The sequence below is a fragment of the Erpetoichthys calabaricus genome, chromosome 1 (assembly GCF_900747795.2).
Source record: "Erpetoichthys calabaricus chromosome 1, fErpCal1.3, whole genome shotgun sequence".
Taxonomy (NCBI): Eukaryota; Metazoa; Chordata; class Cladistia; order Polypteriformes; family Polypteridae; genus Erpetoichthys; species Erpetoichthys calabaricus.
The window spans coordinates 215276443-215302041 of record NC_041394.2 but is presented as its reverse complement, the minus strand read 5'-3'; the positions used below and the strand labels follow the sequence as shown (position 1 = coordinate 215302041).

Genomic DNA, 25599 nt, shown 5'->3' with positions numbered 1-25599 from the left:
GTGGCTTCCGTCTGGCCACTCTACCATATAGGCCTCATTGGTAGATTGCTGCAGAGATGGTTGTCCTTCTGGAAGGTTCTCGTCTCTCCACAGAGGAGCTCTGACAGAGTGACCATCGGGTTCTTGGTCACCTCCCTGACTAAAGCCCTTCTCCCCGAATCGCTCAGTTTAGATGGCCGGCCAGCTCTAGGAAGAGTCCTGGTGGTTTCGAACTTCTTCCACTTACGGATGATGGAGGCCACTGTGCTCATTGGGACCTTCAAAGCAGCAGAACTTTTTCTGTAACCTTCCCCAGATTTGTGCCTCGAGACAATCCTGTCTCTGAGGTTTACAGACAATTCCTTTGACTTCATGCTTGGTTTGTGCTCTGACATGAACTGTCAACTGTGGGACCTTATATAGACAGGTGTGTGCCTTTCCAAATCATGTCCAATCAACTGAATTTACCACAGGTGGACACCAATTAAGCTGTAGAAACATCTCAAGGATGATCGGGGGAAACAGGATGCACCTGAGCTCAATTTTGAGCTTCATGGCAAAGGCTGTGAATACTTATGTACATGTGCTTTCGCAATTTTTTTTAGTTTTAATAAATTTGCAAAAATCTCAAGTAAACTTTTTTCACATTGTCATTATGGGGTGTTGTGTGTAGAAGTCTGAGGAAAAAAATTAATTTAATCCATTTTGGAATAAGGCTGTAACATAACAAAATGTGGAAAAAGTGATGTGCTCTGAATACTTTCCGGATGCATTGTACCACCATGTTTTCTTCTTTTAAACCTCTAATGATGCATATTTGACTATTGGGGTGGCACAGTAAATAGACTTGTTGTATTACCACTCCTGGACCCTTAGATTTCATTTTGGCCTAATAACTCTGTGTGTGTGTGTGTGTGTGTGTGTGTGTGTGTGTGTGAAGATCGTACATATGTACTGTATCTATGTAGCTTTTTTCAGTGATATACTTGTTGAATCAATTAGCAACTCTACTATGGCTGTATGTGTGTGCCTTGGATTGGCATTTTATTCAGGGTTGGTTTCTGACACTTAATGCTGCCAGTCTGCTCTCCATTGCTAAAGCAAGACTACTGATAAATACAAAAACTGTATTTTTATCTGTTTTGAAGCTATGTATAATCAACCTAAATTAATGTGTTTTGTTTTACATTAGATTGAAAACCGATTAAATTATCACAAAACTGCCATTAGACGAGTAATCTGCCTACAGAAATATTGATAACACATGTTCTGAACTTTTACACATTTTTTTACAATGGAACTCAAGGTCTACAGCTGCTCCATGTGATTTGTGGCTTACTCTAGAATTTTATAGCAGCAGCCTCAGACCAAATAGGACATTTTAGAAAAATGTTTTTGGCTTTCTGACACTGCTTAATTGATGCCTATAGTTGTCATTTGATCAAGTGACTTTTGTTATTTGCCAGCAAGATGGCAATTTATATAAAACAAAGCACTGCACCTTAAGGTGTTAGAAATATTCCACTTAAAAAAGCTTTGTGCAGAAAAATCCAAATACTTTACAATATCACTAAACTATTACAATTCTCTAGATATATCCAAAATTATACAGAGCTGTAAAAAAAAAGTCCATGTACTGTGATACCCTGCATCCTTTAAGACACAGGAACCAAAGGAAAGCAGAACTTTGTTTCAGTGCTATCAATGGATTTAAGTTGTCTAAGGTGGTTCAAGTTTATACACCAGACCTGTCCATTTTTCAAGATACGTTACCTCTTCGATTTTTTTGGTGAGCTCTGATGGTGACATATCTTTTCCCTCAAGGATTCTGGTTCGGCTCTCTTTAGTGGGATCCTCCAATGTCTTTTCCAGCTCTAATGTTCTGTCTTGACACTGGGACAGCTGTGAAAGAATAATGAGAAGCAAACAGGCTGAAATTTGGTATTTAAAAAAGGGAACCACAAAAGCAAATATTGGTCTGAAATGGTCTTTCCACAAAAAGAAAACAGAATTACTGTTTCTGTTTGACAATTAAGGAAAATTAAACTGGATAGCATTAGCAGTTTTTATTTTTCTTGTGGAATAAGTTACTGTACCTGCCAAACCCCACTTCTTTTAATCCTCCTTTCTTTGCTCTGATCATTTTATTTGCATTTCAAACAGCCTAGTATACTTTCCACTGTTTGGTGCATTATACTATTACACTTTGTTTTATCTAGATGACAATCTCTCATAACAACATTATGAACCTTGGCTACATAACATGGTGGGCTGTATCTTAAAGAAAAATAGAGATCTGGCATAATAAGAACCAACTCTTCTATTTGGAATAGGTGGACTGTTTATTATTTCATTTAGTTGTCTGAAATTGATTAGATTTTTTTCAATGTGTGCCTTATTTTACACCTTATTTTTGCTTCATGCTTTCAACGTTTGCTCTTCAGGAGCTAGCTTTAAGCATGTACTCTCATCAGTCCACAGCTTTAATTGCATTCCCACACATAGAGATGACCGATATTGAGATTTGTTTATTCTTTTTTAGGCACAGAACTTGGTGAAACCATCTGATCCAGCAGCCTTAATGTCAATTAAAATGTGTGTACTTACAAAACAAGAAGAAAGAACTATGAAACCTAGTAAGTCAGCAAATTACACATGGTAAGAATCTAAGTGACTTGCAAACATCAGCACTCTAGACCATTGCTCCGCAACCTTTTCTCACCTAAAACACACCAAAGTTCTTCCTAGAATTCCGCGGCACATCAAAAGCCAAAATATATAGCAGTGGCGTAGCGGGGGGGGGGGGGGGGGGGGGGATTTGGTCCGCTCCGAGCGCCAGCTATTTAGGGGCGTCCAAACTACGGTAGTTCCTTTTTTTTTTTTTGTTCCTTGAGGAGGAGCAAAAAAAAATTTCTTTCAGCCTTGGGGCGTCAAATTTTTCACCGCCCCGAGCAACATGAACTCCAATTTATTTTTCAGCTTTAGGGCGTCAAATTTTTCACCGCCCCGGGCAACATGATCTCCAGCTACGCCACTGATATATAGATATTAATTGAGCTGATCGCCGCAAATGATGCATTGTGGCTTTGGAGCCGTTTCGTCACCGCACCACGAGAATCCATATCGAATGTAGTCTTCGTTGTACTTCCTTTTCACAATCTTTTTTTTTTTTTTTTTTTTTTTTTGCAACACTTGTGCTGGGTTCTTCATCATCTGTACGTGAAGACGAATCTTTTCCACGTAAATATTTATCCATATTTAAAGGGGTATAAAACTAAATATGAATCACACGAAGAACGTTAACCATACACAATTCAGCAACACAACTAATAGTAATGAATGATAACTACTGTTGCAAGACGAGTGAATGCGACGTAGCACGACTAATACGTCGCCTTGAATTGAATCTAGGTGAGGGCACGGAGAGCTCTGCCTATCAAAGCATACTACGCAGTTGTCTGGCGACTACGTAGGGCCTACGTTGTAGGCGCCAGGCGATGGGATTTATTATTTCAGAGAAATGACACATAAAATTATGAAACCTTTAAAAGGCTATTTACGCGAATATTTCATTGCACGTATTCTCGTTATTGTGTTTCTAAGGAGGACCGTTGAAATATTATTTAGTTAGAAAATTGTCTTATTTGACCGCGTCACACCTGTATCGGCTCAAGGCACACCAGTGTGCCGTGGCACACCGGTTGCGGAGCACTGCTCTAGACAGAAAAGGCTTGGATATGAATGAGTAACAATGCACTTGGTTTATCTCTTAAACAAGTTTTCAAAAATACACTTCATCATCTAACGGTTTCGGTGTATTTTTAGCAATATGATCACAGTGATTATGAATCTATAGTTTTAGAATTGAATTTCATCCAAATACTAGAAAAATGCACAACCAGTTGTGGAAGAAAGTAAAAAGTAAGAACTGGGTGAGGAGGTGGCTATGGCAAAGGTCTTATAATATAAAAACATCACCAGTTCTGACTGGCCCTTTTTTCAGAAAAGAATATAAATTTATCACCATAGTGACAAAAGATGCAATTGATTTGCTCTTCTTCCGTCAATTTCTTACTTAGTACTATGCTTGCAAAACAAATCAGGCACATTTGTATGACTTTGCAACTTCCTGATGTTGTAAAGTGATTAGAATGTATTCATAGGGTTATAGTGTACAGAGTACAGTGAAATTCTTACTTGCAAGTGCTAATCAACATGCTGTACCATGTTCAGTAAATATTACTAACTTACCTCAAAAAGTACTGTTTATGCATGATGTTGCTTTTCCCTATAGGCCAAAAGTGTCTAGCAGCAGAAAAGCACACTCAGGTTGATCGTAAGATACTGACTGGAGTGTTTTTCGTACTAGGCTGTTTTTAGATAAGTAGAAAGGTGGATGTGGGATGGTCTGAAAGCTGCACTGTTTCATCAATAATGGGTCATACATTTGGCAGTCTTTGTGGCTTCATCGGATAACATACTTGTGCAGTGCACTTAAGTAACCAAGATGGAATAACTACTGTAAAACACAAGGTTCTGTAAAAAGCAAAACAATTTAGCATTTTTACAGACCTGTAAATATGCATTAACAAGCAAGCCTGATGACAGCATGATTCACAGATGAATGTCTTGTTACATTATGTAAATACAAACAAAGCATCCATATTTTGCCATCACCCTCTAACAAACCATTTTACTAGAAGTCAAAATATCCCATCAGTCCCTGTCACTGACAGAGCACACCCGACAACAGAGACATGAAGACAGCTGTAAACACCAGCCAATGAATGTCCTCGCCTTTTATAAAAGTCTCTATGAGAGCAAAATTCCATTTCTTAAAGAAAAGCCTTTTGCAAAACAATAGGTTAGAGGCTTGATCTTTTTAGCCAGAGGTTTAAATTTATTTGTTTATAGTTTTATGATTTACTTAGCATGCTGATCCACTTGAGATGATTGTTTCACATTACAATAATTTTTTGATCATTAACTACTATGTCCTTCTGTTGCAGATAAGAAGCATGCATCTGAGGAATAAAGTTAAAGTAGGGGTAAATACAGCACCATCTAAAGGCAGACAGTGGAAGTGCAAGGTGCCTACTGTCTGATAACATTAAAGGGTGGAAGAGGTGACTGGTGCAGGCAAGTGTCATTTATTTCTACATTTATGAAACATTCTTCTCACTTAAATTAAAGGTAAACAATTCAGGCATCTACAGAGATTTATGTTTTAAGGACAACAGAAAAAAAGAAAAATAAATTAGTGAAGGTCTTTGGCACTTTACTGCATGGCTACTTACAAAAAAAAATCAAATATTGTTTTTTTAATAAGTTTGACATGCTCTGAAATTAAAATAAGAATGAAAATAATGAATTCCAAAAACAGAAAATCTGTCAGAATTATACTTTGTACCTCTTATCCAGCTAACACATTTTATAAGCATAATAATGTTTTCCTAAAATGCACTTTGTTTCTTAAATTTCTAGAGCAGGACCCATCCATCCGTTTTCTAAAACCATTTTTATTCATTACGGAGATAGAATCTCAGCAGCATTGAGCAGGAACCAGACCTGCATGTGGTGATAGTTTGTCATTCAGACACACATACACAGTCAATGCTATAGTTCCGTTTGATTTAGAATGAGACCGAATTACCCAGCACAACCCAAGCAGACTTAGGGAGAACATATAGACAGAAACAGGCCTGAGAATCAGGCTCTAGTCCTTTGGTCCTTTCAGCTCAGAGGGACTCCAAAAGTTGAATTCAGTGAAGCTGCTGTTTTGTATTTGTCCAATTCTGCTTCTCCTCTCAGTTTAATTTCTTAAACAGTTACAATAACAACATTCAGCACTGCCTAAATGAAATGAAAACACAAGGCTCATTTGAAAATGTCAGTGCAGTGGGAAGCAGGACAAGTTTGTTGCATGGCAACACATTAAAGTAAAACAAATGTAGCAGCTAATACTCTGCAAGTGAAAGTTGTAAACTCGTGCGTTGCAAGTTCAAAGAAGTTCACCAATTTGCAAATCTTGCTTTACTCCCCTCCAGAGCTGTACGAGCTCCAGCATGTCTTCTGGGACACTGATTCAGCTGTGTTTCCAAATTTGCAGACGAGAGGCTGTGGAAATTATGACAAAAGGTCATTTAACAAATGTGATCTGTTTAGAAATGTCAGTGTGGAAATGAAATATAATCCAGTTTCTATGATTTTAAAGTCAAGATGATTGAAACAAAAGCCAATCACTTTATCCACCAAGTTATATCAGAAAAAAAGTTTGAAAAGACTGAATTTTAGCTATGCTAGTTTGCACATTTTACTTTTTTTCACACTTTTATGTAACATTACTGTTATATCTTTGCAAAAAGACAAAAGGTCCAAGTCTTTAGAGTCCTGGTGCTTCCTGACTTGCTATATGGTTGCGAGACATGGACGTTATCCAATGACCTGAGACAAAGACTGGACTCCTATGGTACTGTGTCTCTCCAGAAAATCCTTGGGTACCGTTGGTTTGACTTTGTGTCGAATGAGCGGCTGCTCATGGATTGTGCTTTGTGAGGGAGCGTCAGTTACGGCACTACAGCCATGTGGAGCAATCCCCCCGAGGGTGATCTGGCTTGTAAGATCCTCATTGTTGGGGACCCGAGTGGCTGGACCAGGCTAAGGGGACCCACATAACACCTGGCTGAGGCAGATAGAGGGTCATTTCCGGAGGGTGGGACTGGGGGGTTGCCAACTGGGATCCTGAGCTGTTTCATCGTGTGATGGGTGCAGCAATGTGCTGTACCAATGCATGCTCCCTAACCTGGCCTGACCTGTTGATGTTCAGTTTCATTATTTTGAAGAATAATGACAAATGTCATATCATATTAAAAAGCAGTTTGATGTGGCAGTAGGTATTACAGCTGCACTACAAACCACATGGTTAAAGGCTGGAATCCCATCACTGGTTCACTGTGTGATCCCCTTGCATGTCAGGTTTTCTATAGTGAACATTTTATATTTTAATACAGTATAAACTAACTCAGAGTTAATGACCAGTGCTGCCATTTATCAGAAAGCTCTAAAAGTTTGGAGCACACAAATGAGGTAAAGGGACTCTTAAGACTAGTGTCTTGTCACTGAAGAAAATAATTTATGAATGTTTAAATATCACCAAATGTTCTGAACATGCAAAAATCAATGTTTATGGGTCTATTTGTAAACTGAAAAAAACAACAAATTCATGGTAGTTATGTACATCTTGAGAATGTTAAAAAGAAAACAGCTGGCCTTAGTTCAGCTTATTGTTTACAGGCATGCTGAAAAAAATGTGGTTTATTTAAAATGTAAATCACTACAAGGATTTTTACTATATTCAATGCATGCTAAAACTCTCTCCCCTCATATGTTTATGTACACTGCATTCCCTCATTATGTTTTTAAGATAGTTGGAATACCTATTCTTGTTGGGCCAATCAAAGGTCAAAAGAAAACTATTGGTTCTGCCGTAGTTCCATATGTTTTGTTTTCCTTCTTCCTTTTTTGTATTAACTCGACCAAGGCAATTAGACATATCATCTTCAAACCCGCTTGATCATTAAAACTACTAATAGGTTGATAAATTAATGTAAACACTTTTACTGTTCAGTCTACAGAGTTCATTTTAGCCTATTAAGAAAACAGCTGGCACCTTTCTTTTGGCCCTGTACACACCAGATTCTGCTAATATGGCAGGCAGTGTGGTGCAATGGTTAAGGCTTTGGACTTCAAACTCTGAGGTTGCAGGTTCAAATCCTGCCACTGACACTGTGTGACCCTGAGCAAATCACTTCACCTGCCTGTGCTCCAATTGGGAAAGAAATTTAACCAGTTGTATCTCATATGTTATAAGTCACTTTGGATACAGGCGTCAGCCAAATTAAGAAATATAAGTGTAATTAACTACTGTAAAATAATATCTTTTTTATATATGTATTTTTCTGAAAACATGCTGAAGTGTTGGGAGTCATGTTGAGAACAGGGAATATAGCTAGAAGTGGCAGTCGTGCAGTGTGATCCAAGATTTGAATTATCCTATCAGATAAGTAACTGGCAGGTGCCCAGCTCTCCAAACGTTTATGAGAGAAGAGCTTCTGCTGTATATGTCAATCTGTGTGCAGCTTTTAAACGATTGTGTACTTAAAACGTAATCAGACATGACATGAGTGCATGGCAGAGTATATCATAATGTGCATTCGTTATATGATATTAACAAAAAAAAAAACGATCAAATTTGATGATTTAATTTGCATATAACCCAGTGAATTCCTCTTATCTGTGAGTTGCCCTTTTTAGTAACTAGTATATGAAATTAGCAGAAAATGTCAGTGCCCATTACAAAAGAGCGAGGGCACTAAAATAACATTGTTATCTTAATGATAAAATATCTGAATTTTCCAAAAAAATAAACTGCATAATTAAAAAATGAACATAAATATGATCCAGATGTTCAAAAAATTGAGATTTATAACAGACAACAATTCTGACATCAGATTTCCTAAGAAGATTTTCAAGAGCTCTGCAGTGTTGCTTTATTTGTTTGTTTTGAATCAAAACACAAATGTCTTCCCCAGTTTCAATCTCCTAGCTGAGGGGTGCTGGCAATTACCCATAATTTTTCTCTGTTTTGCCTAAAATCATCTTTCTACCAATCCTGGCAGGATTGCCAGTAAAATTTAATAAAAATATGTTTATGTTATTGGAGAATAATATTTATTTTTACCTGCAACGCTGCTCATCAACATTTTTATCTGATTATCTTCCTTTAATATGCCAATTGTGTACAGGGAGTCTAAAAAAAACTGTAGCCATAAAGATTTAAATAAACACTTAAATGACTGTATTTTTTAAAGTGTGTTCTGTCCACCCTGGCCATCGGACCTTACTCCTTTCTATGTTAACTAATGTCTTATTTTAATTTCTTATTTGTCTTTTATTTTTCTTTTCTTCATTATGTAAAGCACTTTGAGCTACTTTTTGTATGAAAATGTGCTATATAAATAAATGTTGTTGTTGTTATGCTCATTTATCACATTAAAATAAATTACATATAAAAGGTGGAGTTTTTGAAATATAAAGTATATGAAACATAAGATCTAAATTATTTTTTCAAATATATTCTGCTCAAATAAATACGTCATAGTAGTACTTAATAAACTCACTCTTGGCTTCACGGTTTTCTCAGTTCCATGATTGCCTAAAAGTGCAGAACAAACTAGCGTCTTACGGGGGTGTTGCAAAATCCTATATCTACTTATGTTCTGCATTTCTGTTAATCGTATTGTCAAGTGTGGCCTACTGTTCGGAGGAGAACTTAAGTGTGGTATTTGTATATGCAGGAATTTACAATATTTTTTTCTTGATCTTTTATAAATTATTTCACTTACTTTTTTTATTGACATCATTTTTATATTAATACTTAATGCTGAAGGGCCAATTCTAAAAAAAATAGATGGCGGTTTGTGGTTTTTAAGTTAATTTACAAGAAAGAAAGAAAGCTGCATTCCTTTGACCAGCCTCCCATGGAGCAGCAGACCTGCTTTGCAGCTTGTTGTATGACTCTTGGTGAACTGTTTTTTTTTTTTGACCTAAGGGTAATCAAAACCAAAACATTGGCTTTTTTAATGCTTTAAAAAAATGAGAGAAAAAGGAAAAAATAAAACGTAGTTTTGCTTGAACAAAGCTGCAGAATGGTTGGTTAATCACACAACAACACTATACAACAGTCTAGTAAGTGATGGCAGTGTTAATGCAGGTGAGACCATTATTACAGACTCAGGTGCTGACATGTAAACACCTCAAACTAGCCCAAGAGGTTTCAGAAACGCACATGGAAGTTTGCTGGTTTGTTTAGCAAGGTTGGATGTCTAAAAACTGCCTGTAAAGTGGTAAAGACATTGTAATCAAAAAGGTACTCTCCAAATAACCTAAAGGAGAAACTGTTAGAACATGGTTTCTACCAAAGGGGTTGCACACTGCACAGATTTCAAGATGACTATTGTATTAGTAAATGGAAGTATTTTAGCTGAAAATGCAGCAAACTTTTTGTAGTAACTAAAATTTAAGTGCATTTTGGGAACCGTGAAAGATACAGTCGTACATGCTGTGCATCATTTGGGATAGAGTGGATCATAATTTTGAATCTCGGCTCTAATATAATGAATGTACAGATGACGTCAAAGTATATGTTCTTTCTGTACTGCTGTAATAATGCACACTGATGAATAGATTGCAGCAACCATTCACTGATCTGGGTACCGGTGTAACATGGCTTTCTGTAGCTTGTTGCTTGACAAAATGCATGCAGCAACAAGTGTGTGGTGGCTTGCAACATACATGTTGGACAGACAACTGCACCATACGTATCTGAGGAGCACAGTGCCACTTCATATAGTGCCTTCCTTTTAAACATAGTGTCGTAGCTATGCAGCTTCAGCTATACTCACACACACAGCCTTTAACAGCACAGGCAGAAGAGAACTGATTGGTATACAATAAAAAAGAAAAGTATATACGATACACTTTTGGGAGGCTGCTGTCATTTTCTGGCTATGTTACAAATATTTAAGCTACAAATAGTTGAAAGACGACTAAAAGTGTTGCTTTAAACAGAAAACAAGTGATATAGTCAGTGCAAGCCCTGTCGTCTGATACAAAAACAGTTTTACCAACTCATAGTGTCTCAGGGTGAAGGTTATGCAGCTCTACTGTAGTTCAAATCTGAAAGGGTAGCATTTGCTGTAATATAACAGGGACAATAATGCTGCAGTTTAGCTACTGGATGGCCATGTCTGCATCTTCAAGCCAATTATCCTAGCACAAACACATTTTGGATTTGATTTTACAACATATATGGTTTAGAAAATTATTGACAGTTGCTCTTGTATCTTAAAGAGCTGCTGTATTTGTTGTGTGGTTTTCTTTTCACAGCAACAGTATTAAACATCTTACAAGCTTATTTTTTCTCTCCATTGCTGGAGCTAAAGACAAAACTATGTGGATACAAGCTTCCTATGGTTTAAGGGACGGCACAATAGTTAAAATGCAATCTTCTGATTATATGGTGTTTCTGCTGCTCATTTGTCATGTAAGCTTTTGCCAGTGAGATGCTGGAGCCCAATGTAGCCCACTTTAGTGACTGCTTGTCTGCATCTCACAGCAGTTACTGAAAATGAATGGCAGCATTCTGGAATTTGCAAGGTCTTGAGTTATTATAAACGGCATCATAATTATTTTTGACAGTTTTTATGAGGAGTACAGTGAAAACGGTTTGTAGTATCATACTATATGGCATTGGTCCATTGAAGTGGAGTGCCCACAAATGTATTTTTCCACTGAAGAACTGAGTATAAGTCTTGAGATCCTTACTTTTTCATGTTTGGCTCTGCTGCTTTATTATTTGTTATTAATAGTTTGGTGCAGGATAAGTCTGGTGAACACTTGTAATAGAACACAGACACACGGCAGGCACATGATCACTGCTACATGACAGACAATTAAAGAAAATATGAAAGTACTGGTCATAAACTTTTTATATAACCTCTAGGATCCAGATGATTAAGGGTTAGGAACATTTTGTAGGAAACAAAGAGCACTGAGTCCACAGGACAATCCTTAAAGACATATTAGACGTTTGCAGGTGAGTTCAAAGGTAATCTTTTCTGAATATATTATTTTCAGCTGATTTCAATTTGGTATTTATTATTTTAATTGGTCATTAAAAATATTCTGATTGTTAACTTCTTTCTAGTAATGAGGGTAACAATCAAAACAAAGATATTGCATGATTTTCAATAACTTATATTTGGCAATACCACTGGGATGTCAAGACCACTAGAATTAAAAGGATTTTTTTGATATTGGTAAATTGTTTTACCTGTGCTTTTATACATATGTACATCAGTGAAACATCCATCCATTTTCCAACCCGCTGAATCCGAACACAGGGTCATGGGGGTCTGCTGGAGCCAATCCCAGCCAACACAGGGCACAAGGCAGTAAACAAACCCGGGGCAGGACGCCAGCCCACCGCAGGGCGCGCACACACACACACACACACCAAGCACACACTAAGGACAATTTAGGATCGCACCTAACCTGCATGTCTTTGGACTGTAGGAGGAAACCCACGCAGACACGGGGAGAACATGCAAACTCCACGCAGGGAGGACCCGGGAAGCGAACCCGGGGCTCCTAACTGCGAGACAGCAGCGCTACCCACTGTGCCACCGTGCCGCCCATCAGTGAAACAGTAACTGTGATATATGCAGATTGCATAGTACCAATACAGATTACTTCTTTTTTTTCACGCTGTTACTAAAGTAAGAGTTATGTGCTTTAATTGTATGAAGACTCGTTTGAAGAACCTGATGGTGAATGCTACCAATAGTGAATAATGATATAACATAAAGACAGACTGATAAAACTCCAAACAATGTGTGCTGATTTTCTTTAAGCTTCAATTAAAGTTTATAAGTTGAGAGGTTTCAAGGACAAGTTACAGCATCTTTACAGCAAATGACACACAGGCAACATCAACCCACCTGTATTTGAAGAAGGGTAAGATCAGACTCCATGGACTTTTTGTTGGGAACATTTTTACGGGTTAGCTCAATTTGCCTTTCCTCTTCAGCAATTAAAAGCTTCAGAAACTTGATCTCATCCTCCATGGCTTGGATTTCCATATTCCCATTACGGATTAGGGTGTCTTGAACATTGACTTTTTCATAGAAGATACAGACCTCTTCTTCTCGTTCAATTAACTGCACACCCCTGAAAATCAAAGCAAGGGTAGCAGAAATATAATGGCACATTCATAAAACTGTAGAAAATTTGTGTCAAAGGCATAATACTAATCATGGGGAAGCTCAATGAATGAAGGCTCATACTATAGTGTTTGCTGTTTTGCCACTATAGCAGTAACTTTCCTTCTTAGGTGTTTAAACACTGAAAAACTATAACTAAATTAAAGAATACATTCACCAATATCAATCTAAATGGGTTTTTTTTTTTTTTTTTACTAAGAAGGTCCAAACCAATTATGGGCCTTATGAGTGCAAGTGTAAATGAGGTGAGTATGTCAACTAAGTTTTCTACGTTGTACGAGAGTGCCTTAGAGCCGACTATACTTCCTTAGAAGGCTGGCGTCCTTCAACATCTGCAATAAGATGCTGCAGATGTTCTATCAGACAGTTGTGGCGAGCGCCCTCTTCTATGCAGTGGTGTGCTGGGGAGGCAGCATTAAGAAGAAAGACGCCTCAAGCCTGGACAAACTGGTGAGGAAGGCAGGCTCTGTTGTTGGCATGGAGCTGGACAGTTTAATATCTGTGGCAGAGCGACGGGCGCTGAGCAGGCTCCTATCAATTATGGAGAATCCACTGCATCCACTAAACAGTGTCATCTCCAGACAGAGGAGCAGCTTCAGCGACAGACTGCTGTCACTGTCCTGCTCCACTGACAGATTGAGGAGATCGTTCCTCCCCCAAACTATGTGACTCTTCAATTCCACCCGGGGGGGTAAACGTTAACATTTAATATTATACAAAGTTATTGTCTGTTTTTACCTGCATTTTTATCACTCTTTAATTTAATATTGTTTTTGTATCAGTATGCTGCTGCTGGAGAATGTGAATTTCCTATTGGGATTAATAAAGTATCTATCTATCTATCTATCTAGATGTGGTAAACTGGCCTAGTCTCTCTAAACTTCTGTTTGAAAACAATCAGCTAATCTAACAGGCCTCAACTCATGATCAATTTTGTCATCTACGTCCCTACCTTACACCTATCTACACAGTTTTTATTCATTCCCTGTGTTTATTTCTGCTGATTTTACATACAGGGCGAGCCAAAAAGAAGTACCATGTTTCAAACATTTATTCTACAAAAAACGCTACAAGATAAAATAAACTTCATTACGACACAAGAAAGGGTATACAAAATAGATTTTTTTCAGTGTTTTAAAAATTGATGTCTTCAAGGTGGTGGCCATGCATGACTTGCATGACTCGTTCGGCCATTTCAAGGGGAATAGTGCTGATTTTGTGGCGAATAGCATCCTTGAGGGCTTCAAGGTTTTGAGGTTGGTGTGTGTATAATTTCAACTTGAGATATCCCCACAAGAAGAAATCTCATGGAGCGAGATTAGGCGAACGTGAAGGCCACCCGACATCACCACGCAAGGAGATAAGCTTTCCCGGAAACATCTCCCACAAAACTTGCACGGATCTCCGAAGACCCTCATCCCAACTCAATCGGCTGCCTCTACCTCGTGCAGTGACCTTGAGAAATGTGGTACTTCATTCTTGTCCTCCTCTTTCCCCCATGAACATTCCTCAATTAACCTCAAACCTTCATCATTCTGGAGCGGAACCTCATGATTTCCTACCTCATTGTGAAGCTTCCTCTATTTTGGTACTTTGCAAAAGTACTTTTTTTTCTGAAAATCCTTCAGAGCCCATCAAATGGATCAACTAGCAGTCCAATTTTAAAAATGAATTTTGAGTTGTGTGTTTCTGTGTGTTGTGTGGTGGGTTAATAGGTCATCCAGCAAATCCATTCAGACTTAGATTAATTTAATCCTGTTGTTCAAAATCAACATGTCTGTTGCCCCATGATAGTGCTTACAGGAATTTTTATTTTAACACCTTTTTTCCCTCAACTCACAACACAGCGAAACTGAATGTTGTTCTCTCACCATGATGATTTCTCCCACTGCCACCTGGAGGAATCCTCCAGATTTACTTAAAGTACACATGCAAGTATAGACAATACAGTGCTTGCATAGCAGCAGCGTCCTCAAGCTTTTGTGTTGTGTTGTGTTAAGTACATACCCAGCCTTAGACTGAGTCTTTTACAAAGATTGGTCTTGTGGTTTACTAACTTTGCTACCTGAAACTACACAAATATAGGTCGGACTGCACCTCATGGATAGGTTTCACCAAGTAGTGAGTACATTTATTTGTTACAGAAAGCATTCAATAATAAAATGTGAGCACGAAGGAAACACAAGTACAGAGAAAGGCCATACAAAATAAAACAGGTCAGTGGTGTGTAATAACAGGCCACTTTGGCCCATGTTTAATTTTTTCAAATGTGCACCCTGCCCAGGCAACCCTTGGCTATTTTTACTACTTCTGCTTTGCTAACTCAGCCATCATGTACACATGTGCTATATACAGACATTTCTGCTCCCTTCTGGCCATAGACATTGATGCCATCATGCAACGGACAAAAGTTAAAAGTGTAAAAGTGTGTAAAGGTGACTTGGACAAAAGTCACAAATAGTGTTCTCTATCCATCTACAGAATGTTTGCCTCTTTTACTCTCCATAAATAATATAGTGGGACATGGTGATATCATAATAGATAAAAATAAAAAAAAATATCTGGTAAACAATCACATCAGTCCGGGGATTTATTTGCAATAGATGCACATTTACTCATTCTTAGGACCATTTTTCTCCCATCATGTACAGGATCAAAGGAGAAGAGGTAGAAATACTATGTAGTAAGAACAGAATTCAAGTCCAACTCCTCTTTACCTTTCGTTCCGGTTCTGTACTGCTGTTTGATATTTCTCACGCAGTTTCACCATGTCTTCCTCAGCCTGATTTATCAGACTGGTGAGCTTGCCAATGTCCATCTTCTGCTCCTCTCTCTTGTCTCTCATTCCATGGAGGATACGGCTAACTTTGGAGATGTCATTTCTCAGACTGTCTCTCATGATATGGCTATTCATATGCTTCAGTTTTATCTTCTGCAAGGTCCTATGAGCAGTTTATAGGAATTAAATATTTTAAGAGTTACTTTGGTGAACTACAAAAATGATCTGAAACAAATTAATTCTATATAAATCAGAAAAAAAAAACAGTAAACTAATGTATGCCTAAAAAGTAACAGAACAGCCTTCATTTTAGGATTACTTTCATTGCTTTATTTTTTAATATAGGGGTAAGGAGAGCAGGCCATTTGTTCTTGCCCTTCAACAGCTCACTGGATTAAAATCTCTTTTTTGAGTTTTAGAACAGCAGACTAGTGCAATAATGTGCTGCTTATACAATACTGCATTATTTTCTTCTCTTTGTGTCATACCCAGTCATTGCCTTACCCCCACTTTTAACATGTTACTCTACTTTAATGTCATTTTACATATTAAAACAACCACATATTTATTTACAAAGCAGTGTTTGTCTTTTTACCTCTGAGCTCTTCAAGCCCACCTAGGCGTGCAGTTTGTCCCCCAAATCAATATGCATCATGAATAGCCAAAACCCAAGTGATCGCCTGATTGCTATTGTGTTATCTCACTTTTTGGATTAAGTGCTGCAAATTGTAATTAATTGTTGAAGGCTGCATCTTTTCTATACTGTGGCAACTGGCTTTTGTATTCATTCCCTTTTATATCTTTACCATTAAAAAGGAAACACATCAAAATAAGAATACCAATGTGCTAGTTACATTTGTTAAATAAAACCTGAACTAGTAAATGCAGGGAGAATATTGTAAATGAATTTGCTATTTTTGATTTCTAAAAAGAAAAAGAATGATGAATTCAGATGTAATATGTAACACAGTTTTCCGTGGTAAAGTCACACATATTAGAGACGGTTCCTCCCACAAAAGAAGCTACTCTATATGCATTACCCTTTGCCTCATAAAATGCTTAGTGCTCATTTGTCCTCATTTCTGATTTGATGCACTCCCACAAGATGTACTTATTTTCACTGTTGAAATTTCCATTCATGTAAATTGTTCTGCTTGTTAGAAAAACGTACAAGGGTTTACTTGCTCGGGCAGTGTTCCTCAAAAGTGTAATAAACACTGAAAGGATTTCCTTATGGGAAAAACAGATGATGTTTTAGCAATGCAGGATTTAGCCAGATAAGGTTTACAGATTCCATGACAAATAATTATTGCATAACTGCTTCTTTCAGTTATGGAGAGAAAAATAGCAGATAAAAAATACTGAAATGTAATGTATTTAATGACAGAGAACACTAGCAGAAGACTTCACATTTTTGCTTCATCCTCTCTGTATGTACTGTACAGATTGGCACATATGTTACAGCATGATGATGTACAGAAATAGATCATTTATCTGCCAGTTTTTCAGTTGTACTCATTTAATGTAATGTATTTACCAACAGCAGTCTCTTTCAGCAATAATCAGTAATCTGCCACAGCCTGACAACAGGTAATTTATATTTCCCAGCAAATACATTTGAAAAATCCAATGTAGTCATCATTGGTTTCCATTTACACATCAGTACTACAAACGTAATATGTAGTAATCTGCAGTCTCCCGGCTCTAGTATTGTGGAGGAACAGAAGGCAGTAGCCCAAGCAATGTTGGTATGCATAGCTGTCCCAAAAATAGTCACGCAAGTTTTTGATGATCAAATAAATGTGAGGCTCGTTTAATCGATCCGAAAGCAGATTTCAAGCATAGCAAGATGGTAAATGATACTGTAGTGTATTTATCATCATCGTCATCATCTTATCATCACTTTCACCTAGCATACATGATGAGATGTGCTGACCAGACCATTCTATCCTTAAAAACTTCCTCACAAATAAAAGCTGAGATGCCACCTAAGACATATAATTTCTCCACTGTTTTGTGGGGTCTGCCTGTGGGTCTGTTGAAGGCAGACCCAGGGTTACTAGCTAAATGCATGACCCACTTCAGCTAATTCTCCTTAGCGGTTTTACTCCAAGGTCCTCTGAAAATGCTAATCTGCTCACCCTACCACAGTGAATTAATCCACAATTCACCTTGACTTCTTTTACTCAAAATTTCATTCTTTCTGTTATGCCGACAGGTGAAGATGAAGATGCTGACTTGACCAACTGACTAACTGAATTGAAATCTTTGCCTGACCTGCTGCGCAACCATGGTCCAGAAAACTATTGCTGCTACACCAATTTGTTGGTCACTCTCACAACCATCTTCTCCCTCATTCATGAACATCACCCCAAGGTACTCCACTACTTAGGGAAATTGTTTCCCACTTATCTAAAAATGACAAGCCACTTTTTTTGGAAGTGATGGCAATGACCACAGATTTTGAGGTGCTTTTTTGTCCCAGCTGCATCACACGCATCGGCAAACCATTAAAGTGCTTTCTAGACCTTACAGTCTCATACGGCCAACACAACATACATAAATGGAAGAGATGAATTCTTTAGGTTTCCAATAGTACTTGTCTGTGCCTTAGCTGTGTGGTATAGTGGGTCCGTGGCTCAGAAGAAGGTGGCCGTTTTAATAAATAAATAATTAATTGACTGGCTCGATCCCCATGGGTGTGCGTGCTCCTGCAACTGAGGGAGGTTGGTGAGGTAATTGGGGCAAGATGCACCTGCACATGAGGGTGCGGTCTGTCTCAATTTCTTCATTGGCTTCCTGCAGTGCGTGATTGGGACACTGCGCCCATGGAGGCATATAAGGATGAGCCGGCACAAAAAAAGGAAAAACAGAACAGACAGTAAACCAAAGAAAGCTGAAGTTAAAGGACAGCAGAGAGAAGAAGAGAAGCAGGCATGAAGATGAGACAGTGCCAGCGTGAGATGGAGAGGAGGCAGGCAGCTGTGAAGGACAGCTCCTTCAGGGGAGTGTGCAACCGATGCTCAGGGGCTGAAGAAGTGATCGCTCTGGCTGAGCGGTTTAGAAAGTTGGAGTGATGCAGCGCTGAATGGGGCGACTTGTCGCGTTAGTTCAGGAAGGCAGTGGGGGGTCAGCAACACTAAGACTGAGAGCCCCACAGCCTTTGGTAACCTGAGCTTTGAGTTTGGATAGGGAGCCCTGTTGTAGATATGGAACCTGGACCCATGGAAGGTCGGCAGGGCATCTACTTTACTGTTAGGTCCCTTGCGGGATGAGCAGAGGAGACATCAGTATCAATGAGACGTACTGACGTACAGATTTTAAAAGACTGTTTTCTGCACAGGGTGAATTAATAGTAACCAAACCAACTTTCAACGTTCAGACATTTGCAATTCTGGAAAATAATGATAATTGTGAGTGGCTGATGAAGTGTGGTAACAGTCAAGTGTGGGGCAGCCTTACCAAAATCAGGTTGTAGTACAACAGCACTTTCCCCAGAAGGCCAAAGCAATGTCAGGCTGGACAGACACCGCCATTCTATTAAACCTACTTAATTCTTACTATGCTTACTCTAATAACCAATCTCAATGCACATAGAAAATCTAGGCAATATGGCATAAACACCAATAATTTAATTATTACTTTAGATGAACAATGTATTAAAACTATAAAAACAGACTATAGATTAAACAAAAAATACACACAGAGCGGCGCTAACAGAAATAACTTGGTTCCTGTTCCAAATATCAATAACGCACATAGTATTCATCTCTGCCCCTCCGAAACATTAAATATGGCACTATTAAATGTTAGAGCTTTAACTAACAAGACGTTTTTTTATCAACAATCTTATTAGTGATAGAAAAATTGATTTTATTGCACTAAATGAAACGTGGCTTAGCTCAGATAGCGCAGCTGTTTTAATTGAATCTGCGCCTCCGGATTACAGTTTTACTTGTGCGGATCGCCAAGGAAAGAGAGGCAGCAGACTAGCAAACATTTACTCAAGCTGGTTAAAATGTAAAGATGTCAGTTTTGGTAAATTCAAGTCCTTTGAGTATCTCGCCGTTGTTATTCATGGAGATTCTCACGTTCTAGTATTATCCGTGTATAGACCTCCTAAATTTAACGCGTCTTTCTTTGAGGAATTCTCTGACTTAATGTCAGTTTTAATTACGAACTATGACACACTCTTAACAGTTGGCGACATTAATTTTCATATAGATAATCAATGTGACCAAAAAGTAAAAGAATTCATGAACCTCCTGGACTCTTTTGATTTGAGACAACTCGTTAATCAGCCTACACATAAAGCAGGTCATACGTTAGACTTAGTAATTACTAAAGGACTAAAGGTTGATGTAAAGCAGATTATTAATATTGGTCTATCAGACCATTTTCTTCTACTTTTTAATATAGAAATAATGATAGAAAATACTCATGAGAAGCATATTGTTAAAAAACGCTTCTTTAACTCATCAGCAGCTTTAAAACTTACAAACATTCTAACCAATCAGTCCGTTTATAGTGCCAACTATAATAGCGAGGAGAATGTAAATCATAAGGTGGAAAGATTTAATACTAAAGTGAAAGCTGCTGTTGACATAGTTGCACCGGAAAAGACAGTTAAAAAATCTTCTAGCACTGTTATACCATGGAAGACCCAAAGAGTGTCTGATTTAAAGAGAACATGCCGTAGAGCTGAGCGTAAATGGAGGAAGACTAAACTAACTATCCACTATGAAATATTAAAAGTTAAAATAACAGAATACAATAACACAGTCCGTCTTGAGAGGCACTGCTATTTCTCTAAGATTATAAATAACAATGCTAGTAATCCCAGAGTCTTATTCTCGACGACTGGTCGTCTGCTAAACCCAGGTAACTCAAAGGAATGCCTCCTAAGTACTTCCAGTAAAACCTGTGAGGCTATTGCTGTATTTTGCAATCAAAAAATTAATGATATTAGAAATAACATAGTATATCTCCCCAACACTAAGGATCCTCCTAAACCCCAGCACTCCATTATAAACAAATTAAACTCTTTCACTAGGATAGATTTACCTGATTTACATAAAATAATTTCTGAACTGAAACCCTCCACCTGCGTCCTTGACCCAATACCAACAAATTTTTTCAAAGAAGTATCGGGCCTTCTAATTGATAATATTCTTGACATAGTAAATTTGTCATTAGATACGGGGGTCTTCCCAGACCGTCTTAAGACTGCGGTAGTTAAACCCCTACTTAAGAAAAATAATCTTGACCCCTCTGCTCTTGAAAATTTTAGACCCATCTCCAACCTGCCTTTCTTAAGTAAAATTCTAGAGAAGGCAGTCATTATGCAGCTAAATGACCACCTCAATAAACATACTATTCTTGATAAATTTCAGTCAGGTTTTAGAACAAATCACAGCACAGAAACTGCACTCGTTAAAGTAGTAAATGACTTGTGGGTAAATGCAGACAGAGGCCATTTATCTGTTCTCATCCTCTTAGATCTGAGTGCCAAATTTGACACCATTGATCATAATATTCTTAGAAATTGCCTTAGTTAATGGGTGGGCATCTCTGGCAGTGTCTTAAATTGATCTGAATCCTACCTGGCAGGGAGAAAATTCTTTGTTAGATGTGGTAATTACAACTCAAAGACACATGATATCCTATATGGTGTTCCACAAGGCTCTATCCTGGGTCCGCTGCTCTTCTCAATCTACATGCTTCTGTTAGGTCAGATTATCTCAGGGCACAACGTGAGCTACCACAGCTATGCTGATGACACACAGCTGTATTTATCAATAGCACCTGATGACCCCGATTCTCTTGATTCACTAACACAATGTCTTACTTGTATTTCTGAATGGATGAATAGTAACTTTCTCAAGCTAAATAAAGAAAAAACTGAAATCTTAGTGATTGGCAATAATGGATACAATGAGGCTATTAGAAATAAACTGGATACATTAGGATTAAAAGTCAAGACGGAGGTAAAAAGCTTAGGGGTCACTGTTGACTGTAACCTGAATTTTAAATCGCATATTAATCAGATCACTAGGACAGCATTTTTTCACTTAAGAAACATAGCAAAATTTAGACCTCTTATATCATTGAAAGATGCCGAGAAATTAGTTCTCTAGTAAATTAGTAATTACTGTAACGCAATTCTCTCAGGACTACCCAAAAAAGACATAAATCGTTTGCAACTAGTGCAGAATGCAGCTGCTAGAATCCTAACCAGGAAAAGAAAATCCGAGCACATTTCTCCAGTTTTGATGTCACTACACTGGTTACCTGTGTCATTCAGGATTGACTTTAAAATTCTGCTTATGGTTTATAAAGCCTTAAATAATCTCGCCCCGGCTTATATATCGGAATGTCTGACACCTTATATTCCAAATCGTAACCTCAGATCCTCAAATGAGTGTCTCCTTAGAATTCCAAGAGCAAAACTTAAAAGAAGTGGTGAGGCGGCCTTCTGCTGTTATGCACCTAAAATCTGGAATAGCCTGCCAATAGGAATTCGCCAGGCTAACACAGTGGAGCACTTCAAAAAACTGCTGAAAACACATTATTTTAACATGGCCTTCTCATAACTTCACTGTAATTTAATCCTGATACTCTGTATATCCAATTCATTATAATAACTATTGATGGTGGCTCTAGAATCTGTACTAACCCCTACTCTCTTCTGTTTCTTTTTCCGGTGTCCTTTTGGTGGTGGCATCTACTCAAAGCACCGTGATGTTCCAACAGTGATGGATTAAAAGCCAGAAGTCTGCATGACCATCATCATCAAGTCCTTCCGTGAGAACCCTAAATACAAAGAGGACTATTTCATTTATGTTAGGTAGAATGCCCAGAGGGGACTGGGCAGTCTCGTGGCCTGGAACCCCTGCAGATTTTATTTTTTTCTCCAGCCATCTGGAGTTTTTTTTTTGTTTTTTCTGTCCTCCCTGGCCATCGGACCTTACTCTTTTTCTATGTTAACTAATGTTGTCTTATTTTAAATTTCTTATTTTGTCTTTTATTTTTCTTTTCTTCGTTATGTAAAGCACTTTGAGCTACTTTTCTGTATGAAAATGTGCTTTATAAATAAATGTTGTTGTTGTTGTTACTATACCTGTCTTTATTTACTGCTTTGGTCCGAAGGATTTCAATCTCGTTTTCCAGGATTTTGCATTTCTCTTGCATTTCTGCTGTCCTCTGTGATGCTGTCTGAATGAGATTAACACATTTGTTCCGCTCATTCTTAATGATGTCATACATTTTTCCAAATACCTTCAACCTGCAAGAATGTTTAGGAATGTGAGAAAACTGGAAAAAAATTTTAAAAGATAAATTAAAAATTAAGCATTGATAGTACAGAAATTACTGTTTTGGGGAGTAATTTCCCCATCAAGCAACATCATCGTTTACACTAGACTGGTAAGGACGCTACTGGTCACCCTAGCCATTCTGTGCTTTTTCCTAGTGGATAAGTTGATATGCTGTTCATACCAACACCATACACTTTGTGCTACTCTTGTGTTGCATAGTCCCATTTTCCTTAACAAACGCTTTTTTGGGTTTATTTGAATATCACTTTCAATTAAAATTTGAGTTGTCCATGTTAGGACTATTGAAGTGATTATAGTTATTCACATTTACAATAAAAATATTATACTGATTGGAAAAGAAGCATTAACTATATAGCACTTGAACTATAGAAAGTGTATCAATCCATGCAAAAAACCCTTAGCAGACTTCCTAATAATGGCCAATGAATCAATTGACACACCGGTTGAGAGCTCAGTCAATTTCAACCTATGCTGCCTTGTTTGGAGGATTTAATTTTATCTGCAAGAGTAATGCTTTCAGAAAGTCTTCTCTACCTTCTTTCCATGTGTCAAAAAATTCTCAGTCTACAGGTAGGTTCTTTTAGCTATGTTGACCCCAAGTGCACCCCAAGTGGTTCCTTAAAATTTTTCCTCAACAGAGATAACATTCCTGTTCTGGTTTCTGTACAACATTGAGCTTACCTTGCTTGAACTTCTTGGAACTTCTTCTTGTGTTCTTCAATAACCAAATTTTTACCTTTAATTTCTCTGATAATACGACTGTTCCTTTGCTGCAGTATAAAAAAAAAACATATGTTAGTTTGTTTCATTGTTTTTTTTTTCTTCTTACTGGCAGCCACACTGAAATTTGACGATTACAAGGTATGATGTAGATGACAGTGCATTAGTCACAAAATAACCATTTTAAAGATGACTGTAAATATGTGTATATAAATATACAGTACATGTGTATACTTTATATATATTTTATATTTTATATATATATATATATACTGTATATAAAATCCAATGTCTGTCTGTCTGTCCTCTTTTCACGAGAGAACTACTTACTGGATTTAGATTGGGTTTTTTTCTATAATTTGCTTGAATATCCAGTTGATTTTGTGACTTCTCTCATTGCGCTAAGTATCATAGTTCTCTTGTGGTACCAATTTATTCTTGCGAATCCGACAGACACGTAGCGGGCCGAGGGGAGGGGGGCAGGGCCTTCCTCACTCATGTGCCAGTCTAGGGGCGTTCCTTACCTCTGTTGAGCAAGCGAACGAGAGAACTACTTAACGAATTTAGATTGGGTTTTTTTTCTATAATTTGCTTGAACATTCCGGTTGATTTTGTGACTTCCCTCATTGCGCTAAGAATCAGAGCTCCCTTGCAGTAGGGATATATTCTTGCTAATCCGAGACAGAGTCTGCGGGCCGAAGAAAGGAGGAAGCGTGATGTCAGGAGTGGGGAGCCGGGCAGGGTCCTCCTCACTGTCCAGTTTCACTACTACATGGGTAGATATATTTTATATATTTCTTTACAATAAGCCTTTATTTAAAGACTACTCAAGTTGGAGGATGCTGTTCAACTACACTATTTTAAGGGGGTATGTTAAATTGTGTTTACGAGTGGCTTTGGACAACAGATAAATAGAAAAACAACATTAGACATCAATATATTACACTTTTGTATGACTCACTGATTTTAAAAAAGTATGAGGTTTGTCCGTGGTTTAAACAATAGAACTCAAGAGTACTTTACAAAGAGAGGACCTTCTTCAGACATTGCACAATCCAAACACGTCATCCCCACATTAAAACTTTCACTTCAATCACTTACTCCATGTGAACGCTCCAGTAAATTATTCTGCTTTTACTTTAATGGAAAACTAGAGGCAAAGCACTGAAAAGGAGATGTGTGCATTCATCAGTTCTTTCATGATACATGTAAAGATGAAGAGTGCATCCTGCCACACATTTACTGTATAACTAGGCATAAACTGTGTGTAATTTGTAGCTTTATGCAAGTTTATTATTTTTGAACAGAAATGTACAAATAAGACATCTAATTTGTGAAAAAAATTCAAATTAAAATTCACTTTTGATTTAAACAATTCAAATGTGTTTTATTAATGGTATCACCCATACAAATGATATGCTGTAGTACTACCAATCTGTATAACCCTTAAAATGGCTGTCTCTTAGTAAATAACTATTGTTAGTGTTGGAAAGCTACTACAGTGTTCTTGGATATCATTCTGGTTAAAACACCGCAAGCTGCAATAAATTATTAAGGCTACCTTGAGAAACATAACAAGGGAAATGCAGGAAAATGTTTTAACGTAATGGGCAGGAAGTGAGCTCAGATTTCTTGGTTGAACCATCTAATCGCCATCATGACCTGCCAAATGCCATTTCTTTGTCTATCCTACCGTTGCATTTAATACCAGTTCTTTTGGCCTTGAGCTTCCCCTGCCACCCCTCAGGGGAACAAGGCTAAAACTGATATATCAAAAAACTTTACTAATTGTGAGAAGCACATGTTCTTCATTTTAAGCCTGTGGTATGAAAAACAAAGCTGTAGGAAAAAAAAAGGAATTGTATTGACAGTGAATACAGTGGTACAGTTGCTAGCATTACATTAGTATCATGACACTGGTATCAGATCCTGCCGTAGTTAC

At 37.8% G+C, this 25599-nt stretch overlaps 1 protein-coding gene across 1 annotated transcript in view; it reads right to left on the bottom strand.

Moving 5' to 3' along the window:
* ccdc146 (coiled-coil domain containing 146) overlaps positions 1–25599 on the bottom strand; it is a 159501-nt gene that overhangs the window by 17041 nt on the left and 116861 nt on the right. Inside the window, exons 12-16 of the mRNA XM_028811642.2 lie at positions 23619–23707; positions 22721–22885; positions 15539–15763; positions 12540–12768; positions 1753–1881 (exon numbers count right to left, since the gene is read on the bottom strand). Of these exons, the coding sequence (XP_028667475.2) occupies positions 1753–1881; positions 12540–12768; positions 15539–15763; positions 22721–22885; positions 23619–23707 (837 nt within the window). The remainder of the gene's footprint in view (positions 1–1752; positions 1882–12539; positions 12769–15538; positions 15764–22720; positions 22886–23618; positions 23708–25599) is intronic.